Genomic DNA, 25,493 nt, shown 5'->3' with positions numbered 1-25,493 from the left:
ATCCACAAGGATGTCAACAATCTTGTGGGAGCCATCAGGGAAGTAGTATGATGAGAGTCAGGCAGGACCGCAGAGACTGGTTCAGCCACGACTCGAAGTCCAGGACTCAAATACAGGACTCAGGATAGAGGATCCAGGACACAGGACCGCAGCAACATGATCAGCCACGACTCCGGATCCCGGCGTAGATTGAGATAGACAACAAAAAGAAATTTGGGGGAAGCTGGGTTATTCGGAACATGAGAGTACACAGGTACAGACGGACAGAAGGCAGAAGTAAGGTGTCCCCCGCAGTCTAAGCCTATAGCAGCAAAACTATAGGGGCTGAATCTAATCAGGCCCGCCTAACTATAAACTTCATCAAAAAGGAAGGTCTTAAGCTTACTCTTAAAAACGGATAGGGTGTCTGCCGCCCGAACACAAACTGGAAGCTGATTCCACAAAAGTGGAGCTTGATAAGAAAAGGCTCTGGCTCCCATTGTACTTTTAGAGACTCTAGGAACAACCAACAACCCTGCATTATTGGAACACAATGCCCAGTAGGCTATAATGAGTTATTTAAGGTAAGATGGCGCCTGCCCATTAAGGGCTTTGTAGGCGAGAAGAAGAATTTTAAATTCTATCCTGTGTTCTATAGGGAGCCAGTGTAAGGCAGCCAGAACAGGAGTAATGTGGTCCCTTTTCCGAACTCTGGTTAGTACACGTGCTGCAGCATTTTGAATCAGCTGAAGCGACTTAACTGACTTCTTGGTACACCCTTATAATAAAGAGTTACAATAATCCAGCCTTGAAGTAACAAATGCATGGACTAGTTTCTCTGCATCGTTTTGAGGCAAGATATGCCTGATTTTTGCAATGTTACGTAGATGGAAATAGGCGGTCCTTGAGATTGATTTTATGTGGGCGTTAAAAGATAAAGCCTGATCAAATATAACACCAAGATTCCTTACAGTCTCACTGGAGGCCAAATGAATGCCATCCATACTTAGTGTTACGGTTGAGTGAAAGAAGCAGGACCCAAATGCAGATAACTCTGATTAACCTTTATTTCAAGGATAAAAACAAAATAACTTGGACCAAAAAACAGAACACTCACCGGTGAACTCATTCACAAACAAAAGACAAACCAACACTGAACACAGGAAAAGACAAGACTAAATACAGGGAGGGGTGATCACAAGACGAGAAACAGCCGGGCAGGGGAGGAGAAACACAAGGGCCACAGGTGAACACAATCAGACAACTAGACACACCAGGGAAACTAACGACGGGAGGAAAAACACAGGGAAAAGGACAGGACAATAAACCAGGAAGAAAACAAGAAAGGGAGAACAACAAAATAAACCCAAACATACAAAACTACAAACGTGACATAACATAAGAATCCTGACAGTTAGTATATCTTTAGATAAGTTGTTTTGTAGATTCTTTCGGCCGAGTACAATAACTTCAACTTTGGCCGTGTTTAACATAAAAAAAAAGTAAGGTCATCCAAGTTTTTAAGTCCTTGAGGCAGTCTTGAATTTTATTGAGATGATTGGTTTCATCAGGCTTGATGGATAAATATAGTTGAGTATCATCCTCATAACAATGAAAATGTACAGAATTATTCCTTATAATATTGCCTAACGGAAGCATATATAATGTGAATAAAATAGGTCCAAGCACTGAGCCCTGTGGCACTCCATGGCTAACTTTGGTTTACATTGAAGATTCATCGTTAACACACACAAACTGAAAACGTTCAGATAGATAGGACCTAAACCAACCTAAAGCATTTCCCTTTATGCCAACTAAGTGCTCTAGTCTTTGCAATAGAATATCATGGTCGATAGTATCAAATGCAGCACTGAGATTGAGCAAAACAAGAATAGAGACACGTCCTTTGTCCGAGGCTATTAGAAGGTAATTTGTGTTCTAAAGCCAGACTGAAAATCTTCAAATAAATCATTGTTTTTTAAGTAATCACACAACTGTTTTGAGACTGCTTTCTCAAGAATTTTTCCGAGGAATGGAAGATTATAAATAGGTCTATAGTTGGCTAAAACCTCTGGATTGAGGTTGTGCTTTTTAAGAAGAGGTTTTATCACTGCTACTTTTAATGATTGTGGAACATAGCCTGATAATAAAGAAATATTCATCATATTTAATAAAAAAGTGCTAATCAATGGAAAAACTTCTTTTAACAGCTTAGTTGGAATTGGGTCTAAGATACGCGTTGATGGTTTAGAAGGGAGAATCATTGAATTTAATTGTTCAAGGTTTATGGCTGAAAAGCATTCTAGTTTACTATCTAGTGTAATATTAGAACTTACATTTCCGGGAGCTGTTGATAACACTATACTGGTCAAAGGCAAGAGGTCATTAATTTTGTTTCTAAGAGTAACCATTTTATCGTTAAAAAAGCACATCAAAGCATTACTACTGAGTGCTATGGGAATAGAAGGCTCAATCGAGCTGTGGCTCTCTGTCAGCCTGGCTACAGTGCTGAAAATAAATCTTGCATTATTCTTATTCTCATCTATTAATGAAGAGTAGTAAGCTGCTCTCGCTTTACGCAGTGCTTTCTTATATTCATTGAGAGTAATATGCCAAATTAAACGCGATTCTTCAAGTTTAGTGGAATGCCATATCCTTTCAAGTTGTCCTGACTTTTGCTTTATTTTTGCGGGTTTTGGCATTATGCCATGGAGCTAATCTATGTTGTTTTATTTTCTTCTTTTTCAAAGGAGGAACAGAGTCTAAATTTGTTCGCAGCGCATCTGTAGCACTATCAACAACAAGATCAATTTGGGGTGGTGTACATTTTGTATACGTTTCCTCCCTTACATACAGACAAGCTATCGAGTTAAGTATTGATGGAATCTCTTCCTTAAATTTGCCTATAGCACTAACAGATAGGTTTCTGCTGCAGGAACTATTGACTAATGGTTTGTAGTCTAGTAACAGTATTTTAAAAGTTACAAAAAAATGGTCGGATAAAGCACGATCATGCGGTTCGACTAATAGTTGCTCAATTTTAATACCATAAGTCAGAACAAGGTTGAGAGTGTGAATATAACAGTGGGTTGGTTTATTTACACTCTGACGGAAACCAATATAATCTAATATAGAGTTAAATCCAACAGTAAGGCTATTTTTATCGTCGTCAACATGAATATTAAAGTCACCTACAATAATTACTTTATCTGTTTTAAGTACCAAAGTTGATAAAAATTCAGAGAACTCTGATAAGAATTCTGGATAAGGACCTGGTGCACAGTACACTGTAACAAATAAGATTGGCTGCAATGTTTTCCAGGTCGGATGGACTAAAAACAAGGCTTTCAAAGGGAGTATAATTTAATTTTGGTTCGGTATTGATAGTAAAATTGAGTCAAAGATGGCTGCAGCTTCACCTCCTCGGTCAATAAGTAAAACAACTAAAGTAATAGTTTTGCTTATGGACATAATGTGTGTATCCAGAGTAGCCACTGATAGGCATGAGAGAGAGGCAATGAGAGAGAAAGAGTGCATTTTCCTTTATTTACCCACATGTGGATTAAGATGTCTGACACACAAAATGTATAACAAGCACTTACTGTCATGGACATGCTGTGTCGCCAAATTCCTTCGTTTAGTTTGGGTGGATTGAATCAATGGGATTATTCAAGAGATTATAACTTCACTGTGAGTTACAGGATATCGGATGAAGCTGCTAAAGTGGGTTTAACTGCAGATCAATGCTGCTGCCCGGTGGCAGCAGAGTGGATTATTTCTGTGTGTCATGTAAAACCATAAAGCCTCAATTTAAACCGATGAAAGTAGCCAAGTACAAGTGATCAAAGATATGGAATCAAATTACATTCTGCATTCATGACTCAACGGAAATGAGGCCATTCTTTGCAAATGTAAGGCTTACAAGATGAGCCAATTTTTACTGCAAGGACAAATTAGATAGAAGTCAAATGACAACAACACACTTTACTTCAGGATGTCTTCTGTCAATCAAAATGATAATAATTCATCCATCACAAATGGCCCTACAAAATGTTGTTCTCAAAAAACAGTTGTCTTGTGTCTTATCTTTCCCCATCTTAAGGGCAAGTAGATCCGAGTCAAGGGGCAAAGTCAGCCATCTGGGGGGAAATTGATCAATTTCAAGTTTAAACCTGAGTTGTTTGGTACAGGAATGTTGTTTCTGTCTGCCAAAGGCCAGTTCACAGCATTACGTTGGAGTAAGGCCATGGAACTGGTCAGACAGTTTTTGTACTGTTTTCACTTCATTTTCCTCCTTCCTTTTTATGTATCTACGCAGGGTTGACCTTTCAATATTTCTGTCCTTTGCCACTGCTCTGATGGATTTTCCACCCTTGCCATTAGTGGCTGCTCTCTCCATTTCTTTTACAGAGACTTAACATATCCTCAGTTCCCTAAGTTGAACCACTGGCTCAATTTACCCACAGCAAGTAGCTCACTTTGCACCACAGCCACTATTTTGGAAAAAAACTGTCTAGTTTAGTAATTCATGCTAATCTTTAGAAAAAAAAATTCACAAGGTTTTACACTTTGCTACATATCCAACATGTATGATAAATACTTTCAGACCTGGATACACTTTCTTTGACATAACAGTAATTATACACTTTGACAAGCAAAACCTGGTTTACACATTTACCACTTAACGATGTGCTTCTGTCCATAACAGCCACATATAAATGCTTGGTGCTTCCTGAATTTATGGTCACATGGCAACAAATGTGCACAGTTCCATAGATAAAGGGGGTGGGTGAATTTACCCACTGGCTCACCTTACCCCACTCTCCCCTATAGATCTAACTGATGGCCAATTGCTGTAGGTCATCCCCTCTCCTTCACCCTACAAGAAACATAACAAAATGATAGCAGTCTTGGATGTTTTAAGGTCACTATTTTCTCAACTGCTAGCCTAAAACAAACCAAAAAAGGTTAGTTTTTAAACCCAAATAAACCTTCAGAGCTCACATTCCAACTTTGTTTTCCTGTGGAAGCTAAATCCAATCAATAACTAACTAATTCTTCGGTGTATCTACCGTCCATTTATTTTTAAGGGTCTAATCATTAGACCCTTTAGTAAGGTGAAAAGCAAAAAGCAAAAAGGCCTCTCAGACGCTCTTCCGTTTACTTGCTTAATAAAGAAAAACAAATGGACAGTAGATACACAGATTCTAATTCAAAGGTTGTACACTGCAAGGCTATGTTTTAGTAAATGACCAAGGATCCTGACAAAGGAGTTTTTCACGAACCAGTGCATTAAAATTAATTGAAAGCAATCAAATTTGTGTTGCTCCTTATGAGCTTTTACATATTAAATACCCATGACATAAGCAATATGATATAAAAAACATTTTATTGTGTCTTACAACATATCAGACATTATAATAAGAGTCACAAATCATGAATCCTGCCTCTCATAGCATACTGTGTAGCCTATGTACTATGGAATCATGGTAGGCTAAGTATGTTGTAATTAAAAATGTAGGACTTGATGTTGTTCGTAAATGAACTAATGTGTTAGCCCTAAGTACTCACAGTAGTCATTTAGGTATTTTCAGGATTTCTCTTTATACCCAACAATCAGTAGGCTATTAACCGGAAATCTTAGGTAAATTGTAATGCTAGAATTAGCAGCCAGTTAGCATAGCATAAGACTGGAGCAGTGGGAAACAGTTGACCTGGCTTGGTCCAAATCTAACAAATACCACCTGCCAGCACCTCAAAGCTCACTTATTAACATGTTGTATCTTGTTTTCTGTAAAAGTGTTAAGTTGTTGTCTCGATAGGTGGTGTGACTGAGGTGACCTCACTGTAAACGACAAGAGGTCACGGCTCTCGTACACAGGTACACTCTCAGATTATGCTAAACTAACTAGCCATCTCCTGGCTCCACTGTAGCTTAATTTGAAACAAATAAAATAGTTGTATCAATCTTCTCATATCAACAATACAACATTTTTCTAAATACTTTTTTTTGTTGACAAAAAGAAAGTATGTAGAAAATTAACACACCATTTAAAGGAAGCCGTTTAAATGACAACATGCAATTTAATGGTAGGCCTAAGCATTCACAATACTTAGAGACTAACAACTGATGGCAAAGAATTGTGAGAGGTGCCTATATGACTTGACATGCTATGAACTTTAAACTTCTGTGAGTCTATGTGATTTAATAACACAGATTTAGCTATTCTATCCTATTGTTTATAGCCTACCTAAATGACGAACTTTAAAAAATATATCTGTATGTAATGCACAATAATAATGTTAACAATGTTGCAAATATAAATAGGCCTATCAAAATAAAAGTATTATATTTATGATAGTTAGGCTATAGTAAAACTGCCAGTGTTCCAGATCCCTGTAATGAAACATGTCATTTAATCATAACACCTTTATTTGCCCCGCAGGGGGGAAATGTACGTTATTACAACAGCATGGTGCAAGCAAGAGAATATAATTATTTATACAATTAATATATATATATATTAATAGGAGATTGCACCATGGTAAAACAATTATAATTTCATTTTTTTGTAGATGATCATTTACAATTATAGAAGTAGCCGTTACTTTTTACACATTGCAATTACATTTAAAGAACAATAAAGCTTAAATTGCACCGAAGATTGTTATGAGTGTAATATTCATCTGTTATTGTTGTTATTAACCTGAGAGGTGGCGACATTCCCATTTGTTTCACATAATGCCATTAACACGTTATTCGTATGACAGTCACTATTTCAAATTTATTTTGGTAATGTTTATTTTCAAGGTCGACACTGTGTATTTCTCTTGTTTAAATGTGTCTCGATGATAAAAAAAAGAGAGTGATGAGCATCGGACTAACTGCCTTTGTGTGCACCATGTTGGGTATACGTAAAAGGCAACGTAAGGATGTTTTGAACAGAGGAGTCTAGTGGTTCCCGACATTCCTCTGGCTTGTGAATGCAGCATCACCGCCAGTAGAAGGAGCTCTTCAGTCCCACCTAATCCACGAGCCTGACATACACAAACATGGCGATATCACAAGCAGGCAAGATGCAGTCCTCTCTTCGGTGCTCCTTTTATTTATTAGTCTTCTGGGTCGCTGGAATTCATTCGTCGACCCTTCGTGTGCACCCACAGCAGCGCTACATGCTGCCGCAAAACAGAGGGTTTTTCACTGTAGAAGCAAATGAGGATTTACTGGACGGAGATGGAGGAGGCGCCGCTGCTTCAGAGCTGCCTCTGGCCGCTCGTAGTGCCGCTAAAGGCGGGTTGGACTCCGGCGCCTATCCGCAACATCGAAGCCGCCGGAGCCCTGGTGAATCGGCCATGCCAAAGGTGTACGGACAGGTAATATAGTGCATCTCGGTGCTATGCTACTAACACTACTTTCATAAATCTGCATCACCTCAGGCTGCCCTTAGCTGGCAAGGGTGTATTGAAGATATTACGCAAGCCCCACTGTGGTTTTCCTTATCTTTAGTCACATCATTTTGCACCTTATGCTAGCTCTATTTGTGTTGACTGCTGTATGAAGAGAAAGTGCCTTGTTTAACCTCAAAGCAGCACACCCAGTGCACAGAGCAGTAACCATCGTTGAGGCAGTGCGGTTGTTGATAACGTTAACTACATAAAGTTACAGCTCACTAAACATGTATTATGGAATGTCAACTCTCAAACCTGGTTTCCCTTTCAGTTAATGGAAGCCTGTCTGAGGCAGTTCCTGTATGATGTACTTTTTTAGCTTCTACGTACTTTAAATGCAGAGGTTGAAGAAGTACTCAGATATTGTACAAGTAGAGTGTAGGAAATACTTTGTAAAGTCCTTCATTCAAAAATGTTACTCGAGTAAAAGTACAAAACTAGTATTCTGAAATGTATTTGTGTTACAGGTGTGTCTGTCTGCTGAGAAACAAGGAGAACAAATATCCTGCTTTTCTAATAAAAGATAATGCAGGCAGAATAGTTGCGCTAATTCTAGGTGAGAAACAAATGGTTCGGCTTGCTGAGGTTGAGTGTGGTGTTGGTTTATTGGCTGTTGAGCGGTCATTAGTTTCATTCAGTCACTCATTACAAAGACAGTTCATCCAGTAGTCTGACATCTTGAACTGTTTCAATCTCTTCGCCTTCCGACATTATAATGTGATTGAACACACTCAGACGACACCATGCTAGAAGAAGTAGAGTGAAGCATCTCAGAACAAACTGCAGCCGCCTCCATGAAACATTATTGCCTGACACAATATCTCAGAGCCAAGTGGAGAAAACAAATGAGATTAAGGGCAGAGGCCTAAACTGGTCTGGTAACATGCTGGTTGGTTACACCATAAACACAGGTGAATTTGTTAAAGGGAAACGCATCTCTGCCACAAGCATTTGAGCGTCTTTATGATGACTATAAAGACGGCTTTTAACGATCAGGAGATTGTGTGATAATTTTAATTACTGAAGATTTTGAAGTGCTTTGATTGCTTGAGTCATTTAATGCATTCACTGATTCAGGCCTCTCACATGTAAATAACTGCAGGTTGTCTTATAGTAAATTAAATATCTTTGAGCCTGTTATTAACGGTTCAAACACGCTACACTGTATGCATATGAAACTCTCCTCTCTGGAACGTCTTGATGGCCATTTTTCACTCATGATTAATCGTATAATCGAGAAAATAATGTACAGATGGTTGAATCTATAATGGAATCACCATGGCTATATAGGGGCAAGGCAAGAACAGTAAACACAAGATAATAAATTGTGCAAAAAAAGTGACGCTGTCATGGAGGATTGGTCAGAGAAAACAGATTCAAAAGAAACAGTATAGCTGCTAGTCCTTCCATGTGTTTCTCTCCATCAGCAGCCTGGTGTCTCACAGAGATCGCTGATCTGTGTCTGGTGACACCCACAATCCAAACAGAGCAAATAGCCTCCAGGGACTCACATCGGGATCAGGTGTTGTTGCTGCTTGTGAAAGCTGCAACCGGCAGAAGCTGTTATTAAATGCTTAGCTTGTCAAGTATCTGTCCCCCAGCCGGGTGTCCTTGTTGGTTTATAGCGGTATGACTGGACTTGTTAAGAAGCTTGAGCAGGCGTCATAATTACAGATAATGGGTTGCTCTGAGTGGGGTGAAGTTTGCATACTTAGACCCTAGCCACACGGAGACGGTAAATAAACGAACCAAATTTGATATTAAAAAAGTATTCCGTCCACATGCAATCTGCACCAGAAACGTGTCCGTCCACAAGAGACCGCTGGAGACGCTATAGTACATATGCCGGTGCTTCACTTCCGCCAGAAAATGCACCAAAAGCAGCAAAGAAGACTTCACGAGCATTCATGTTTGCCATGGTTGCCCTTCTGTTTATTCTCCGCGGTGGATTTAGCAGCAGAGGTGGGGAGAGGCAGGGGCTAGGGCTCTGGCTCTGTTTCTCCCTCCCCGAGGCAAACTCCTGGTGTAAATCTCTCCGGTAGTCCACCAGGTGAAAAACACCCACCTCTCCGCCTCTTCCAAGGGACGAGGGGAACCGTGCGGCAGTTTCAGTCAAAAAAAAAATTCAACGGTCAACATGTCCGTTAAAGTTTAAATGTTCCGGACAAAATTATAAAAGTGCCGGTCAAAGGTCTTCTTTGTTATTTATTGGGCTTTAAAACAAATGAATAACGAGTAACGTCTCTATTATCCTGAAGTGTTTTAAATAGTGATGTTGTTGTGAAAGTGCATGTTTTGGAAGTAGTTAGCAAACAACTAGATACATTTGACTAAACGGATATTTTGACATCGTTTTCATCAAGAATTTCCAGCGGTGAATCAACCCCAGCAAAATGTGCGATTTATAATGTTAAAAAATATGTAACTTTTTGCAGTGTCATTGTATCATCGTGTGTAGTTGATTTAAAAACATGTGTCCTCGTCAAAATGGCCAAAACCTTTATAATAAAGATGGCTAACTGACTGAATGAGAATACTAAATGTCACCGCACCGACAGGAGTCTGCCTTTAGCTTAGCGCTGGGGACATGAATTCATGCTAACGTAGTATAGTTCCTTAGCGTTTCACTTCTGGCAACTGAATTTAAGTTTCGGGAATTATAAAAGTAGTGGAGACTATTGTAAAAGTAGTGGAGACTATTGTTCTCAACAAAAATCCAATCGAAATTTCCCATGGGTTTTTGATGAGGAAGCCCTTGCGATGCTTACTGACGGTCAGCCTACAAAAATACGTCATCACTGCTATTGGCTAAAAGAATAGGAACAGTTTGAATAATTTAGTTGATTCAGCTGTTTTTATTTCTCAGTTTAACTGATCTTACATTCAGCTGTTTAGAAAATAAGCCTGGTTTGGAGCCAAAGCTTGCTGAACTCTCTACAGGAGAGGAGCATCCTACTGAGTCAAACAGCGTTAAAACCCCCTCATATCTGCTGTTCTTCCACCAGCTGTTGTTGTTGCCGTCAGTGTCTCTGCTATTTCTAGTCTCCCGATGTTACAATTACCCCTCTCAATCATCATGTTCTCTTCTGTGGAGTGTAAATAAACAGTAGGAAGCCACGCAGTGACTATGCACACATTTGTAGTGTTTGATGTGGTATGTTTAGAGATAGTTCTATCTTATTACATTCTCCAGAAACATTTTAGTCCAAACATGCAATTTCACTAGAAATCCCAAAAGCATTAATTACAGTGAACATCTGTTTTTGCTTTGATCTATTAAATATACATTTTTGTTGGAGAAAAATCAAAATCAAACATAAATCTTTAAAGGTTACCACTCTGTTAAAGAGTGTATGTATGTGTTTTTAAGGCCAGTGTAAAATCCAACTGAACGTCTTTAATAGGTTATTGACGTATTTTTGTTAGCCGATCTGGAAGTTAGCATCCCATGGGGTCCCTTGACAAAAGCAATGGGATTTCCCCATTGGATTTTGGTATATTGCAAGTCGTCCGTAAAAGTAATGTTTAACCGTAGGTGTTTTTAAATAGTGAGCCTGTATTTTAGAAGTAGTTAGCATAGGACTGGATACATTTGACCTGAATTATACTGCACAAGTTGTTAGTTTGTACATGGATGATAGGACATAGTTTTGGTTTGCTCCTATTTACATCAATTCATTAACCTTTTAAGCCCGAGGGTCCCCCCAGTGGACCCCTCCCACCGTTTTTTTACGAGACTATGTCTCAGGGCTTCTTAACATTTATGAAACTATTAATGTTCCATACCCTTTTAACGGGAAGAAACGCCGCTAACTGACAATATGAGCAATTTTTAGCTAAAAGAAACACAAGAGTAATACCAAACCTTTGAATTAGCATAGAGCGAAAAAATGCTAACGGACTTTTGCACAGCACTCACGGTAGAAATGCCCTTATTACTTATTGTAACTGCACAAACAAGATATCCGATTAAAGCTGAGACTCCACAGATTCTACACATGTAATGTCATCACTGTACGACCCCGAATTTGCGGAGCTATCAGCCAGAAAAGAGTAAGTAAACAACATCCGGTTTAAAAAATATTACAATAATTACGTCTTACCTTTTTGTGATTTGTGATCAAAGGTTGTGTTCACCGGAATAAAAACGCCGCTCAAGGTTAATCCAATGTCTTTGTGTCACGAAGACATTTTTACTGATAATCCACCATCATATTTATGGCAATATACTGGGTATAACGTTTTGCCGTCCAGGCTTGTACTTTCAGATGTGCTTTGTTTGCTTCTCTATTACGTCCGCAATGGTAATATTTACGTGGATTTGGGAACTGCCCATCGATTCTATTGGATCTAATGGTTAAGAAAAAGGTTTAAATCACCCAAATCGACCAATGGGTTCCAGAGATATGGTCCAGTGTAAGCACTTTACGCAGCAGACTTTACTTATTGTTTACGACGTAAGGAAGCAGGAATTGCAGGACCCAGAGCGCACGGAGCACAGAGCGGACAGCAGATAACGGATTTGCAGTTTTATTGCTTATAGATTATCAGAACATTTCAAAGGGGACACAGCCACACTGGATATTAACCTATGGGTTAACTACATCACCGTTGTTATCGTTTTAATGCCATTGAAGACCAGTTTTGACCAGACAAAACCAAGGTAAGCCATGTTAGCGTTGTGGGCTACCTAGCGCCACTTGTTTTGATGTACGTTTTTGTTGATAACGTCGCGAGTTTGTATCTTTCAGTGTTGAGGTGGGCACCGTTAGATTCTGTGTCTTTACGATCATAAACGATGTGTTGGATGTGCAGCTAGGATAAGTAATAAGGGAGCTAGGAGGGATTTTCGGTGCAGTAATAGGTTAGCATTTTTCGCTCGGCGCTAATTCAGAGGCTCACTGTTAGCATTGTGTGTTTCTTTTGAAAAAAAATATGAAAAAGATCAGTTGAGTTTTTTCCCGTTATGTGGATATAAAATATTCATACTTTATTAAATATTAAGGTTCCTTAGACGTTGTTTCCTGCAAATTACACATTTTTTTTTTCACAACAGTTGTATTTGGATGGAATGAATACCTATAGTGATAATTCAAAGTAATAAAATGATTTTTACTGTGAAAAAGGTCAAATGGAACTGATGGTTCCCAAATTACCCTGTGGTGAGTCCGCCTGGAATTTATTTTTCTAAATCTCTCTAAAAAGGTCAAATTTCACTTGTTTTGCATCAATCTTGATACAGGGTACTTATTATATGTTATAGTTTGGATTCCTAAAGCTTTTAGTCTACTAACCCATCATTCAAGGTAGGGCTGGGCGATATGGTCTCTAAATTATATCTCGATATTTACTGACTATATCGCGATACACAATATATATATCGCGATATTCTGAAATTTCCTCTAAAAACCAATACATTTGTATTTATTTAACCCCTTGATGTTTACAGTCACACCAATATGATGATTCTAGTAGTCCCTGCAACATATGTCTGCATTCAACCATTGTTATTTATACTGTCTTCATTCGTGGTTCTATTAAAACGATTTTAACCAACACACACAAAATATATACTTAGAAAAAAGGGAATGTTAAATAATGAGACAAATGTGCGGTAAATCATAAAGTTGAGTTTAACTAAATAGTATTTATTCAATACATATTAAAATAAATGTAGATCTACCTACATACAGTACATACTGTTGCCTATTTCTATGGGCAAAAACAGAGCTCAATGAAAAAGTGCAGAAACCCTTATACATATCAAAACATATTGAAAGTGCAATAATAAAATAATAAATTAAAGTGCACTCTTTGTGTATATCACTGGACATTTTAATGTAACATAAATAAAATGACTTTTTAGACATTTTAAATCAAAGTGCATCTTTTCTTTTAAATCAACAAACCAGCGCATGATGTCAAACTGGTTTGGTCAAAAACTATATACAAAAAAAATAGCTGCATGTCTGCAGTCACTACTAACTGCTTATCTGGTTTTGTGCCTAAAAAATCGGGAGCATTTCAAAACCACCGCGGGGGGGGGGTGCTAGTTGTAAGTGCACTGCCTTGCGGCCTGTAGCACCATCCTTGATGGAGCATATGTGTGGGCTGGTCCTGTATTAAATACAGGAAAGGAGTGAGCAGAGGGTAGACTTGTCGATTCTTGTTCTGTTTTCTGTGATATATTTTACTCACCCTCAGTTGCGCGCGCTACTAAAGAGACACGCTACCATGGAAACCAAACAATGGTGTAGCTGTATTAAAGTAATGAAATCGGGAGTCTCCCGCGAAAATCGGGAGGGTTGACCAGTATGGTTGTAACATCGCGGATATTAAAAAAATAAAACAGGCAGACAGATGGCCGACTAACCAATTGCGAGGTGCATCAGTGGCCAGAACATTGCAGTCTTTTCCTCTTATTGAGGCTCACAGCTTTGACGATGTTATTCCCGTTATCTGTGGTGATACACGCCTGACGAGCCCCTGATAAGTTCCATGACAGGAAAGCCTCTTGTAAACCTTGCGCTATTATCTCGCCTGTGATCCTCGGGAAAAAGGACGTTTGGAGGCGGGGCCTACGTGTGTCCCTGCGTGTGTGACTGTGTCTATGAGGGAGAAAGGAAAGCTCATTTTGGCCGCGGTGGGAAACTCGATGTTCACGATGTGGTCATTTACGACATCGTATGTAGTGCAATCCACGATGTATCGTGTAAACTCGATATATCGCCCAGCCCTAATTCAAAGGTTGGTTTTCACTATAAGTAATGTTTTTTTTTTAGGCGGACATTAGAATTTACATGTTTTTACTATGTTCCATCTGAATTTACTTTAAAATAAAAACATCTATATTGATTCTGACACTTCTACATCCAACTCACAGATGTAACCTTGCTTTGAGAGAAAAGATTATTAATTTATCCCTTTTTAGAAGTGAAGATATAGTCTTTGCTGTGTTAGTGGATTTTCGAGCCTGAAACCTGAAAAACAGGCTCAGGGCTTAAGAAGTTTAGGATTGTTCTCATTACATTACATTGCATTTAGCTGAGGCTTTTAGCCAAAGCGAAGTGCATTCGACCAAGAAGATACAAACTTGTTTTGTTGTTTCTTTTTTTACATTGAAGACTTTGTGCTTGAGGTATTCCTTTTAATAATGGAGACTTTGGATCCAACACAAATTGACCCTAGAGGTGAATCAACCCAAGCAAAAACTTAGGATGAGACTTCTAAATGATTAACCTTTTGCAGTCGTTGTCATGTTGTGTAGTTGATTTAAAGCATTTGTCATCACCGCTTGGTTGTGTTCAAATAAGCTCTGTGGCAACAAACATTTATGGTACTTATCATGTTTTGTTAAGCAGGAAAATATTCAAATGTTAACACCACTTTTGGAAATGCAATTTAGAAAAATGTCTAGAGAAATTTGAGAAGTTAAGTGGGTTAAGATACATAATAGAACAGTTAGAACATTTTGTTGAGTTCAGAAAGTGTCTTTCCTCTACTGTAATGCAGTCTTTAAAACCAGGAAAAGACAACAATTATATCCACAATCTCAGACGATATCAAAGATTTTGCTTTAATATCGATGTATTGTCCAGCCCTACTTTAAATCACCTTTAGGTTGAGTAATGTTTATAGCAGCATCAATCTACCACATGCTGAATCCCTAACTAACACAAATAGTCTTTATAGACTTAAGGCTTCGTTTCAGGAGATAGAGTGGTCAATCATCAATGTGAGGTTTGGTAGTTTGATCCCCAGTCTCTGCGGTCAACACAACAAAGTGTCCTTGGGCAAAATACTAAACCCCAAATTGCTCCCTAAGGAGTGGCCAATGAATTGTGGGTGTAGGTTAATGTTTATAACTCCTGATGAGCTGTTGGGACCTTTTTATAATAGCCTCTTTGTGCAGTCCATTTGACCATTTGACTCCTTCTGACACACTCCTTTTGACAGACCTTCTTAAAGCACGCAGCACATCTTTACCCTTAACACTTGCGTGAAGATTCTGATTATCAAAGCCTTCTTAAAATTCCTCCCTGACTCTCACTCTGAAATCCCAGAGCCTCGTCTGAAGGCACAACCGCCGACTTGAGTGTATGTACTGAATCGCAGCACTTAGTGCCAGTATGAAAACATATTCAGTAGTTTTTGTCTGCTTGAGTTTGTGCAGCTTTTGTCAAGACATTTCAAGCAGAGCAACTTTAACCCACTTCTCATTAAGCCTTGAAGAAGAACTTGCATATAATATGTGTCATTACCGGATCCTCCACTTGATACAATAACAAAACCTTGAATCAACGTATTGTGAACATGTCAACAACACAAAAACACTAACCAATTTCCCTGCATTGTCATACAGACTTCCTCTTTCGTTGTCTCAATTCGTCAACATCTTCTTTTCTTCACTAAAAGCTACACTTGCAAGAACCGAAATGGGGATGTTTGCTGTCACATTGTGAGGACAGTGTCTCATATGTGCTTCCTGTTTGTAGATATGCTATATGCTAACAGCACAGGCTAACTTACACATGCAAACTGGAGAGTGCTCAGTGCCTGGTGAGTGTGCTGCGAGCCTCCATTGCCTGCCAGTCCTGCAGAGATGATGTCATTGTTTGAGGCTGGCTCTGATGCTCTCCTTGGCCACTAAGCCCCACACACACACACACACACACACACACACACACACACACACACACACACACACACACACACACACACACACACACACACACACACACACACACACACACACACACACACACACACACACACACACACACACACACACACACACAGTTGAATAACGGGGAGCTCAGAGCTGGGGAGGGTGGAGAGGCAGAGAGTAGGCTCAATGCCCAAGCGTATTGTTTCTCCGTTCTGCCTCTTGGTAGTACCAGACAAAGTTCCTAACTCCTCCACACCAATGGGATTCCAAAGCTCCAGAAGGGTGGGAAAGAAAGAGAGGAATGCAGCTGATTATAAATATATAAAGTGGTTTCTGTATCTGATTTCAGGCCTGTGCGACACATTTTTTTAAATCGAAAGTGTCATTTTCTGCCTTGTTATAAGATTCTCTCCAGACAAATCAGAATCAGAAGATCTTTATTGTCATTACACTCATGTACAACAGCATTTTACAGCCTTCTATACAGTTGAAAGATGCCCTATTATGTTTTGGGGAGTTTTCCCCTCTCCTGTAGTGTGTTATTGAGTTTTTTGTGCATGAAAATGATACAAAAAAATCCCAAAGTTCCCAAAATTGAGAGTGATTCAATTGACCTCTTTTGCAACATAGTGACATCACTATTGGTTTCTAATGAATATCACTCCAACACATTGTACCTGATAGGCTAAGGGGTGGACATCTCTAAGTGGTTGACGAAACACAACAGTCTAACCAATCAGAGCAGACTGGGCTCTGGTTTCAGACAGAGGGTGAAAAGAGGTGCTGCAGCACAGGCAGTATGAGGAAAAAAACAAAACATTTGTTAACATTAAAGGTCCCATGACATGGCCATTTCTACTGATCATAATTCCATTGTCGAGGTCTACTAGAATAGATTAACATTTGTTAGTGAGATTTTTTTCCAAAATCACATTGGTTTCTCATACAGCATCTATGTATAGTATGTGTATTCACTCTCTGTCATAAACGGCTTGTTGGAGCTCCTGCCCCCTGTGAGCCCACTGTGCTCTGATTGGTCAGCTCGCCCACTCTGTTCTGATGAGTCCACTACCGTTACAGCGGAACATCAGTGATTATGTGTTACAATGGCGTTAGCAATCAGAAAATGAACCAGTAATGACAAACGGATGAGAAAGCTGCATGGGGTCTGGGTGCCATGTTGGTGGGACGTTGCAGGGCTCGCTGCTGCGCCCTTTGAGCGGACAGTGTGAGCTGGATTACTGGTGTCATCTCCTGGTTGCTGCGTTGGGTCGGCGAGACATCGCGAAACTCAGCCTGAGCACACCAGCGGATGAGAAAGTGTGTGTGTGTGTGTGTGTGTGTGTGTGTGTGTGTGTGTGTGTGTGTGTGTGTGTGTGTGTGTGTGTGTGTGTGTGTGTGTGTGTGTGTGTGTGTGTGTGTGTGTGTGTGTGTGTGTGTGTGTGTGTGTGTGTGTGTGTGTGTGTGTGTGTGTGTGTGTGTGTGTGTGTGTGTGTGTGTGTGTGTGTGTGTGTGTGTGTGTGTGTGTGTGTGTGTGTGTGTGTGTGTGTGTGTGTGTGTGTGTGTGTGTGTGTGTGTGTGTGTGTGTGTGTGTGTGCGCGCGCGCGGATTGGTCCATTTGGACCTGGGCATGGTTACATCACCATACTCAGGAAGACGAAATGGAAAACGCAAAATCTCCAACGAGGCGTTCTGGGGCAGCATAGACAGGTCTTTTCTATGTTAGAGTTTTACTCGCTACAGGGTGTACTTTGAGGGTTTGTGACTTTGCAGACCGTTTACATGCAGAAAAAGCTACATAACACACAAGGGGACGGGTAATAACCGGAAAATAATGACATGGGACCTTTAAAGCATGTAAAAACAACACGATAGAAGCACAAAATACAAATATGACAATGGGCATAATAGGAGACATATAAAAATAACTGCATAAAAGTAGTGATGAAAGGACAAGAGAACTTTCCTGACAGAACAGGTTTAATTATGTCACCCTGCTCGCAGACTTCTTTGGTTTAAATAAGAATTTCAGCAATTAATAAGAGCCATAGAATCAGAAATACTGCTACTTATGCAATGACAATACACTGCGCTCATGTCCAGTGATATGTACTTACACTTAACTAGGGATGGACTTTCAATCTTATCGCATTAGATTGGGCTATCAGCAGTAACTTTCATTTACACTACTAATCCTCTGACAAGATGTGTCTGGCCTGCACTTGTCTAATCTGGATCACGCCTAGGCTTGATCATCCTTTGTATTAACAAACGCCCAATTGAACATGTCTACATGCCATTTGGTTCCATTCCAAATGTCTAATAGATATTGATGAGGTTTAGCATAACTGGGAAAGATGCTCTTTAACTGTTGTCAGACAGCCAGTTGAAACCCTTGCAGCTAGTGAAGACCAGAGGGCCTTTTATTTGGATCAAAGCACTAATAAGGAATGCAGCCAGTGTCTCAGATGCATGTAATGGCTTGTCCGTGAAAGGGAAAGACTCACTCACTTGGGACAACAATAAGCGTGTAAACAGTTCAAAGTGATTGAAAACATTGTGATTCTTATTTATTTTAAGTCTTGGGCTGTTTGGAAAAATATATAGTTTTAGTCATCATTTAGTTATCTGATTTTCGACTGCTAATTATTTTTAGGCCACAGCTGCTTTCTATTGGGCACAGCTACCATGGTAACAGCAGGTATTGTTCTGGTATATTGGAAGGTGAGTCGAGGAGAAGCTTAAACATCATACCATGCAGATTTTTCTTTAGCGAATATGTCCTTTCTAGAGAAAGAGTTCAACAGTTGACTGTGCATATTCATTCTGGAACCCCTTAATTCCTTCCACACGGCATATAAGCATTTTTCTTTTGTTTTATATAAATGTCACCATGCTGATATTTTGTAGGTTGTCCTTGCTGTTTTATTCCTGCCTCTTTTCTAATTTAAAATGAGTCCATAATTCTATTAACTCCAATAACTCGTACTTTATACTTAAAGGTAGGGTAGGTAAGTTTCATAAACCGGCTCGAGATACACTTTTTGTTATATTCCATGGAATGCTCTTAACATCCCGATAGCAATGAATATCTTAAGTGCTTTGACAAAAAATCCATAAAAAAATGTCATCTGTGGAACCCGTAATACTGTAAAAACTATAACCAATCCGTTGGGCCGGCTAAACGGATTGGATTGCCGCCCTGTCTGTCAGCCTTCCATCTCGTGCGCGCACAAATGTATCTCGTGCCCTCATTGGGCATGCCGTCATTGGGCGTGCCGTCATTGGGCGTGCATTGCGGCAGTACTTCAATGACTCGCCAGCAACAGGCGGCCACTTTCACCACAGTGTGAGAAAAAGTTTTTAGAGAGTACTTGTCCATGGACAAGTGAGTTTGGCAATTTACTTGTCCGAATACATTTTTCACTTGTCCAGAATGGACAAAAATTGGGGCCACTGGAATCTTCTTCTTCGCCATCGTATTTTACATTTTCACACATAGGGTTGGGTATCGTTTGGATTCGAACGATTCCGGTTCTGCTTTTCGATTCTGGTTATTTTCGGTTCTTTGAGAGGGTAAAAATAAGTCCAATGATAAAGTGGGAGAAAAATATATTTATGAAAACATTAAGTCAAATCTGTATTCCTATTTACAAATCACTTCATACTGTTTAATTTCTTATGGTTATTGAATACAATTATATAAAAATAATCTCTTCATTATTTAGTTAGTTCTAAGTGGTGCAGTTTGAGAATGTACAATTGGCCCAGTCTCCTCTGATGTTACACTGCAACCTGCCTGATACCTGCCTATGTAGAAAAGCGCTAGGCCTTAAATATAATGATAATAGGCTAATAATAATAGCTTATAATAATAAGTAATAATTCATTATTAGGCTACTTATTAGTAGCCTAATAATAAGGCCTAGCGCTTTTCTACAACTCAAAGACGCTTGCACGCTTACACATGTCCTTACGCATGTGTATTACATGCTGCAGCTGCCCAGCTGCTCACTGTTTGTAAAAGTAAATAAATAGTATTTTCATTTCAATAATGTACTTTCTATACCCTGCTTCATAAACAATACTGACATCCCTGTGCTCCTCCGAGTCTGGGGGTCCGGGGATGTGAGGACAGCGCGAGGACACAGGGAGGCTGCTTCACTTCATAAAGGAAATGGCGGTCAATATTAACAACACAGGAGCTAAAACGCTTAATAACCTTCATTACGTATTAGAGAAAGAACATAAGAATGTTTGAAAAAGATGAGGCTGTTAAACGGGCAGCGGATCCGCTGTGTGTAGAAAGAGAGAGAGACGCTGAGCTGCACCATGCAGCGAACAGCTGATCCGGAGAATAGAGAGAGAGAGAGCTGCGGTCCGCGGGGCTCGGCCTCGCCTCCTGTCCCCACAACTCTTATTAATCCCGGTACCGGACAATTGTTATTTGTTCCTACTCGGAACAGAGTTTTGCTTCCCAACCCTGCCACTGTGCTACACTTCCAGCGCTGCCCCGCCCCGCCCTAACTGTACAGAAAGCGGCGAGATGCATTCCCTTAGGAATCGACAAGCAGAACCGAAACTAACATTTCTAAACAAACAATGGCGGACACTGACAATTTGCGAATGAGTTCTGCCTTCTGTAAACTGAATTTATCAATAAATCAGGGCGAAAAACGTCACTTGTCCGCCGGACAAGTCAATTGAAATATCTACTTGTCCGATATTGTAAATAACACGTCCCGGACGGTGGGACGTGTACTTTTTCGCACACTGCGACCATGGCAGAGTTAGGTTCAACATCGTCTACTGGTCGCAAAAGAAAAAATGCAACGGAGCAAATTAAGAACAAAAAGAAAGTGGAAACTAGGAGAAGTCAAACCAGAGTCAATATCGGAGTTGCTTTGGCTGTGTAGTATTGCTAACCTAGATGTGTTAACGTTACTGCAGCCTGCTCTCGCGGAGGAGGTGCTCTGTAAGGAAGTCTGAAAGAAGGGGCGGATTCTTTTTGGCTGTGTCCTTTCAAATTTTAGTGCACTCGAGCCGGTTTCTGAAACTTATCTACCCCACCTTTAATCGACAACAATAGACACAAAGCCGACCAGCACGCAGCAACCCATTATCATCCAAAAATCAAATTGGCCGCCTAAGCTCTCGCTAAGCAAGACGATTTTCCTGCAGTTATTCGAATCAAGTGATTAGGCTATTTACTAGACGAAAAATGGGAAATATGTCAATTCTGATATGTTCACAGCCTATTTAGGAGTGATGATTGGCAGAGGATCAGGGGTTTTATTACAAGAACCCACCCAAGCTGGGATGAGAGCTAATCCACACTCATTCTTAAAATATTTTGTTCTCCTTCACACACACACGTACATGAAAATGATTAATTAAAATGCACTCTTCTCCTTATGAAAGAAACACCAACGACAATTTGGTCTGACAAAACCATATTGACCAACCAATCGACCAACTGAGCAGAAGGTGTTAGCCCTAATAGACACATTACGTTATTGAATTTAAAAATACATGATTTTTTCTTCTTTTCCTCCTCCATATGTTTTAACATACAGTGCCTTGTCGTTGTTTCTGTTATTTCTATTTCTATTTTTTTGACATTCTATTCTGTCATTACAGTGCATATCTTTGACATATAGTACCATGTTGTTTTATCAGAAATTGTATAGACTTGCAACGGGAAAGAGATATCACTAAACTGCAGATTTTACTCTACTTTCTTTACGTGAATCAATTTCCAGGGAAGAACACATATTAGCCCGTATTTCGGTCATTAAAGTAACCCTAACTAGTGGTTCCTGTTGGTGGTCTGTCTAGCATTGTGTCGAGAAAAAAAGAAGAATCTATGGAATAAAAAACAATATCTCTGTTTCTTCTGCACCAATTATGATTATTTTGTTGACTGTTGATTATGAGTTCTGAAGAGTTGAATCTAATCACGTTGTCTTTTCAAGGACATCTTCCATTATTTGTAACACCAGCACTTTTTAAATTGACTGAATTGACTGTAAAGAATTCCCGAATTTTGTCAAATAGATACATTTTCATTATCTTATTTCGTAACAGATATGATGCGTATAATACATACAATATGCTTATAGTTACTTGTTTTCACCAGATATTTCTGAATTGTATTTAGTAGTTGAGTAGGATATGCCAGTGCAGATACAAACCTCACTCCCCTCGTACTACAGAGGGAGTGGGGAACTGTGAAGATGGCAATTAACTCACTGTTCCACTCTGTCGGCTATCAATGTCTGACCAAAAAAGCGAGCCTTCATGAAAAGAGGAAAATCTTTCCCCCTCTGAGTCTGCACTCTCGGACTTGTTACTTGGGTTCACTGAATCCCGTCTGCTCCGTCAGGTATGAAGGCTTTGCACGAGACTCTTCTGGTGAGACGGAATGCATTATACATGTGAGAGAGACGGACAGAAACCGTGGCAGTACAGAAGCCTTGTCGGTGTCTGCGCTTGTGCCCGACTCACCCCCAACTCCCCAAGTGACCACAAAGCTGTTGCAGAAATTGATGGACGGGAGCAGATGAGAGACACTTCTCCACCACTTAAAGAGCCACCTCTGGTCTCTCCCCGCCATGTTGCAGTGCAGTGTGAGGGGAAATCAAACAGCACAGGCAATAGGAATAGTACATCTCCAATATTGACTTCCGATTGACCTGAAGCTGTCCATTTATTTTATTATTTATCAGGTTCTTAATTGATATTTATAGATTGGAGGTGTCTGTGGTGGCGGTGTCCTTTAACGGTTGCTAGGCACAGGGCTCGACATTAAGGACTGCCCGATGGCCCGGGGCCATCTAATATTTAGCTCGGGCAATGAAGCCTCACCTGCTGGTTGCCCGATCGGGCAATCTATTATGCCAGTATCATGCAGCTCGCGGATCCAGGAATGAGTGACCCGGCAGTAAAACTAAACATATCTATAACTAGTTACGGTAGTTTGAGAGGTAATTCAAATAGCTACGTGTAGCTGATCTCTCTCTCCCGTCAGATTAGACTTCACTCGCATTTATGTCCATATCGATCAGATCCAGCTAGTTCTAGCTAATGATAGGACTACCTGCTTATTAAAAGACGCCGTGACCTAAACAATAAGTGTCGCTATGCAACTGGGTGAGGCTACAAAGTCTAGCGCAGCATTATGCATTTGTTTACATGCCCACCGGAACCCCGAGGCATTAGCAACAGATCAACGCACAATCAACCCATATAGGACATCTCTTTCTCCACATTAAGTGTTAAACACTAGAATTGACTACTCTTGTCTGTCACATACTCTTCTTGTCTGTCACATAAGTGGCGCAACTGAAGCGGTATTGCGCTAAAGGGAAATTATTTTGACCGGACATTTTGACCGAAGAGATTTAGATTTGCTTGCTAACGGGGGATCTCTGACGTCGCCATTGTGTGTGCTTCGCGGATGCACTCGGCTGCTCGGGTCTGCTCGGTCAGCTTCCGGATGAGGAGGCATTCCTTCGACCAACTTACAGTAGATAACATTACAAACATTTTTAACAGGGGCCATAATAGCGTAAATAATGTTTGTTTTGGCAGTTACAACTGAATGTAATGTTTTCTACTTTTTTACATCTGGGAAGGCATTTGCCTTCATCAGATGGAAAGTGTATTGACCAACAACTTAAGTATTTATTATAGCTATGCAGGGCATGCAAGAGCACAAACAAGTGAAATGAAGAATACAATTGAAATTGTACTATATAATATTGTGGTGGTTCATCTTATAATTCAGTCTAGAGAATGCACCAGACAGCATCTAAGACCTGCAAAAATCTAAATGTTCTAGGGGGAGGCCCCCCAAACCCTTCGTGCGTCATTTCGTCCGCGCGCATTTTTCAGGGCAATCTCTATTGGGCTCAGGGCCATTTGTAAATTAGCTTAGATGGCCCACAGGGCCATCTCCAAAAATCCTTAATGTCATGCACTGAGGCAGCTTCTTTACCTTGTGTTTAGCAATGCTGCAAAAACTCCTGACCTTGCTAAGGCTTACCACCCTATATCTACCCTATATAACTTGTTTTGAGAATAATGTACTAATGATAGCTGTTGATGAAGCTTGTTTTAAGAAATCTTATTCTTATTTCAGGAATTCTTATTAATTCAAATGATCTCACTGCACTGGCAGAATATCCCACTTGTTTCAAGTCTGTGTAAACCGACTTTTCTTCTTGTTCTTGTTTTAAGATGGGCGTTATTTGCAGTGTCACATAGGTTGCAAAAGATAGCATTGCTATGTGTTAAGGATATTTGTCAATCAATGATTAAACAGAACAATACCTTGTAATGGAGATATTATCATCCCTAATATGCAGAACGATTTTCTGTTTAGTTTTTTTATTTCAAACCTCATTTTTATATTTTGTGGCCATTTAAAAACAAAATGTGCCATTCAATGTATTTACATTAGGTTATTACCTTATGTATGCATTTTTTATTGATGGAGTCCTGCCATACCAGCGTGGGATGCAAATGACCTTCACATGAACAAGACATTCAGAGGAAACAATAAATGCCTTTTTACTTTAGAAGCTTTTCTTTTTCTTTTATATTGACAGCTTTCCTGCATTCAAATTAGACCGAATGCAACATTTTCTACAGTTTCTGTTTCACATTATAAGTAGGGGTGCACCGAATGGGAAATTCTTGGCCGAAACCGATACCGAAAATAGGAACCAGTTGGCCGAAAACCGAATGCCGAAAGGCCGAAAATGATTAATAGAAATATATATAATGTATACATTTTTTACCAATGTTGTTCAGCTACCTGATTATGGAAAAAGACATGATTATGGCAAAACGTAACTTTAATAATAATCACTATTATGGGTCCATAAAACATTTATTCAGCACTTTTGAATGCATACAGTACATTAATTCCAAGTCAAGTGCATTTTCTTTTCTCTGTAGGATAACTACAACAAAGTGCATTCAGAACAAAGCTAAGGTGCTTTAAAACTGCATAAATATCTAGGCCAGTAGGCCTACAACAAAATAGTGTAAATAAAGACTGTAACAGCCAGGCCTTCAACAACAACAAATGCACCTATAAATCTGGTAACCTAACGTGTCGTTGTGATGACGTAATCAAAACGCGGCGACAAGCACGGCGCGCGACCATGCTCGCGGCTGGCTCACAGCCAACATGTCTGCCGCTTGGAGATATTTCAAAATATCAGAGAAAGAGGCGCGGATTGCAATTTGTAAAACGCTGATATTTCTCGAGGGGGTTTAACTGCAAAGACTTTCACCAATTCGGGATTACTCCACCACTTGAAATCAAAACACCAGGAAAAATATGCGGAGTATGATCAACGTAACCCTGTTCTCTGACATTCGGTGA

The 25,493-nt window shown here is 39.8% G+C and overlaps 1 protein-coding gene across 1 annotated transcript in view; it reads left to right on the top strand.

Annotated features, from left to right (window-relative positions):
* The first annotated feature begins 6,955 nt into the window (after positions 1 to 6,955).
* sorl1 (sortilin-related receptor, L(DLR class) A repeats containing) overlaps positions 6,956 to 25,493 on the top strand; it is a 122,959-nt gene continuing 104,421 nt past the window's right edge. The window contains exon 1 of the mRNA XM_079673803.1: positions 6,956 to 7,353. Within this exon, the coding sequence (XP_079529929.1) occupies positions 7,033 to 7,353 (321 nt within the window). The 5' untranslated portion in view covers positions 6,956 to 7,032. The remainder of the gene's footprint in view (positions 7,354 to 25,493) is intronic.

Source organism: Notothenia rossii, assembly GCF_949606895.1.
Source record: "Notothenia rossii genome assembly, chromosome: 4".
Taxonomy (NCBI): domain Eukaryota; kingdom Metazoa; phylum Chordata; class Actinopteri; order Perciformes; family Nototheniidae; genus Notothenia; species Notothenia rossii.
This window is presented reverse-complemented; position numbering and strand designations above follow the sequence as displayed.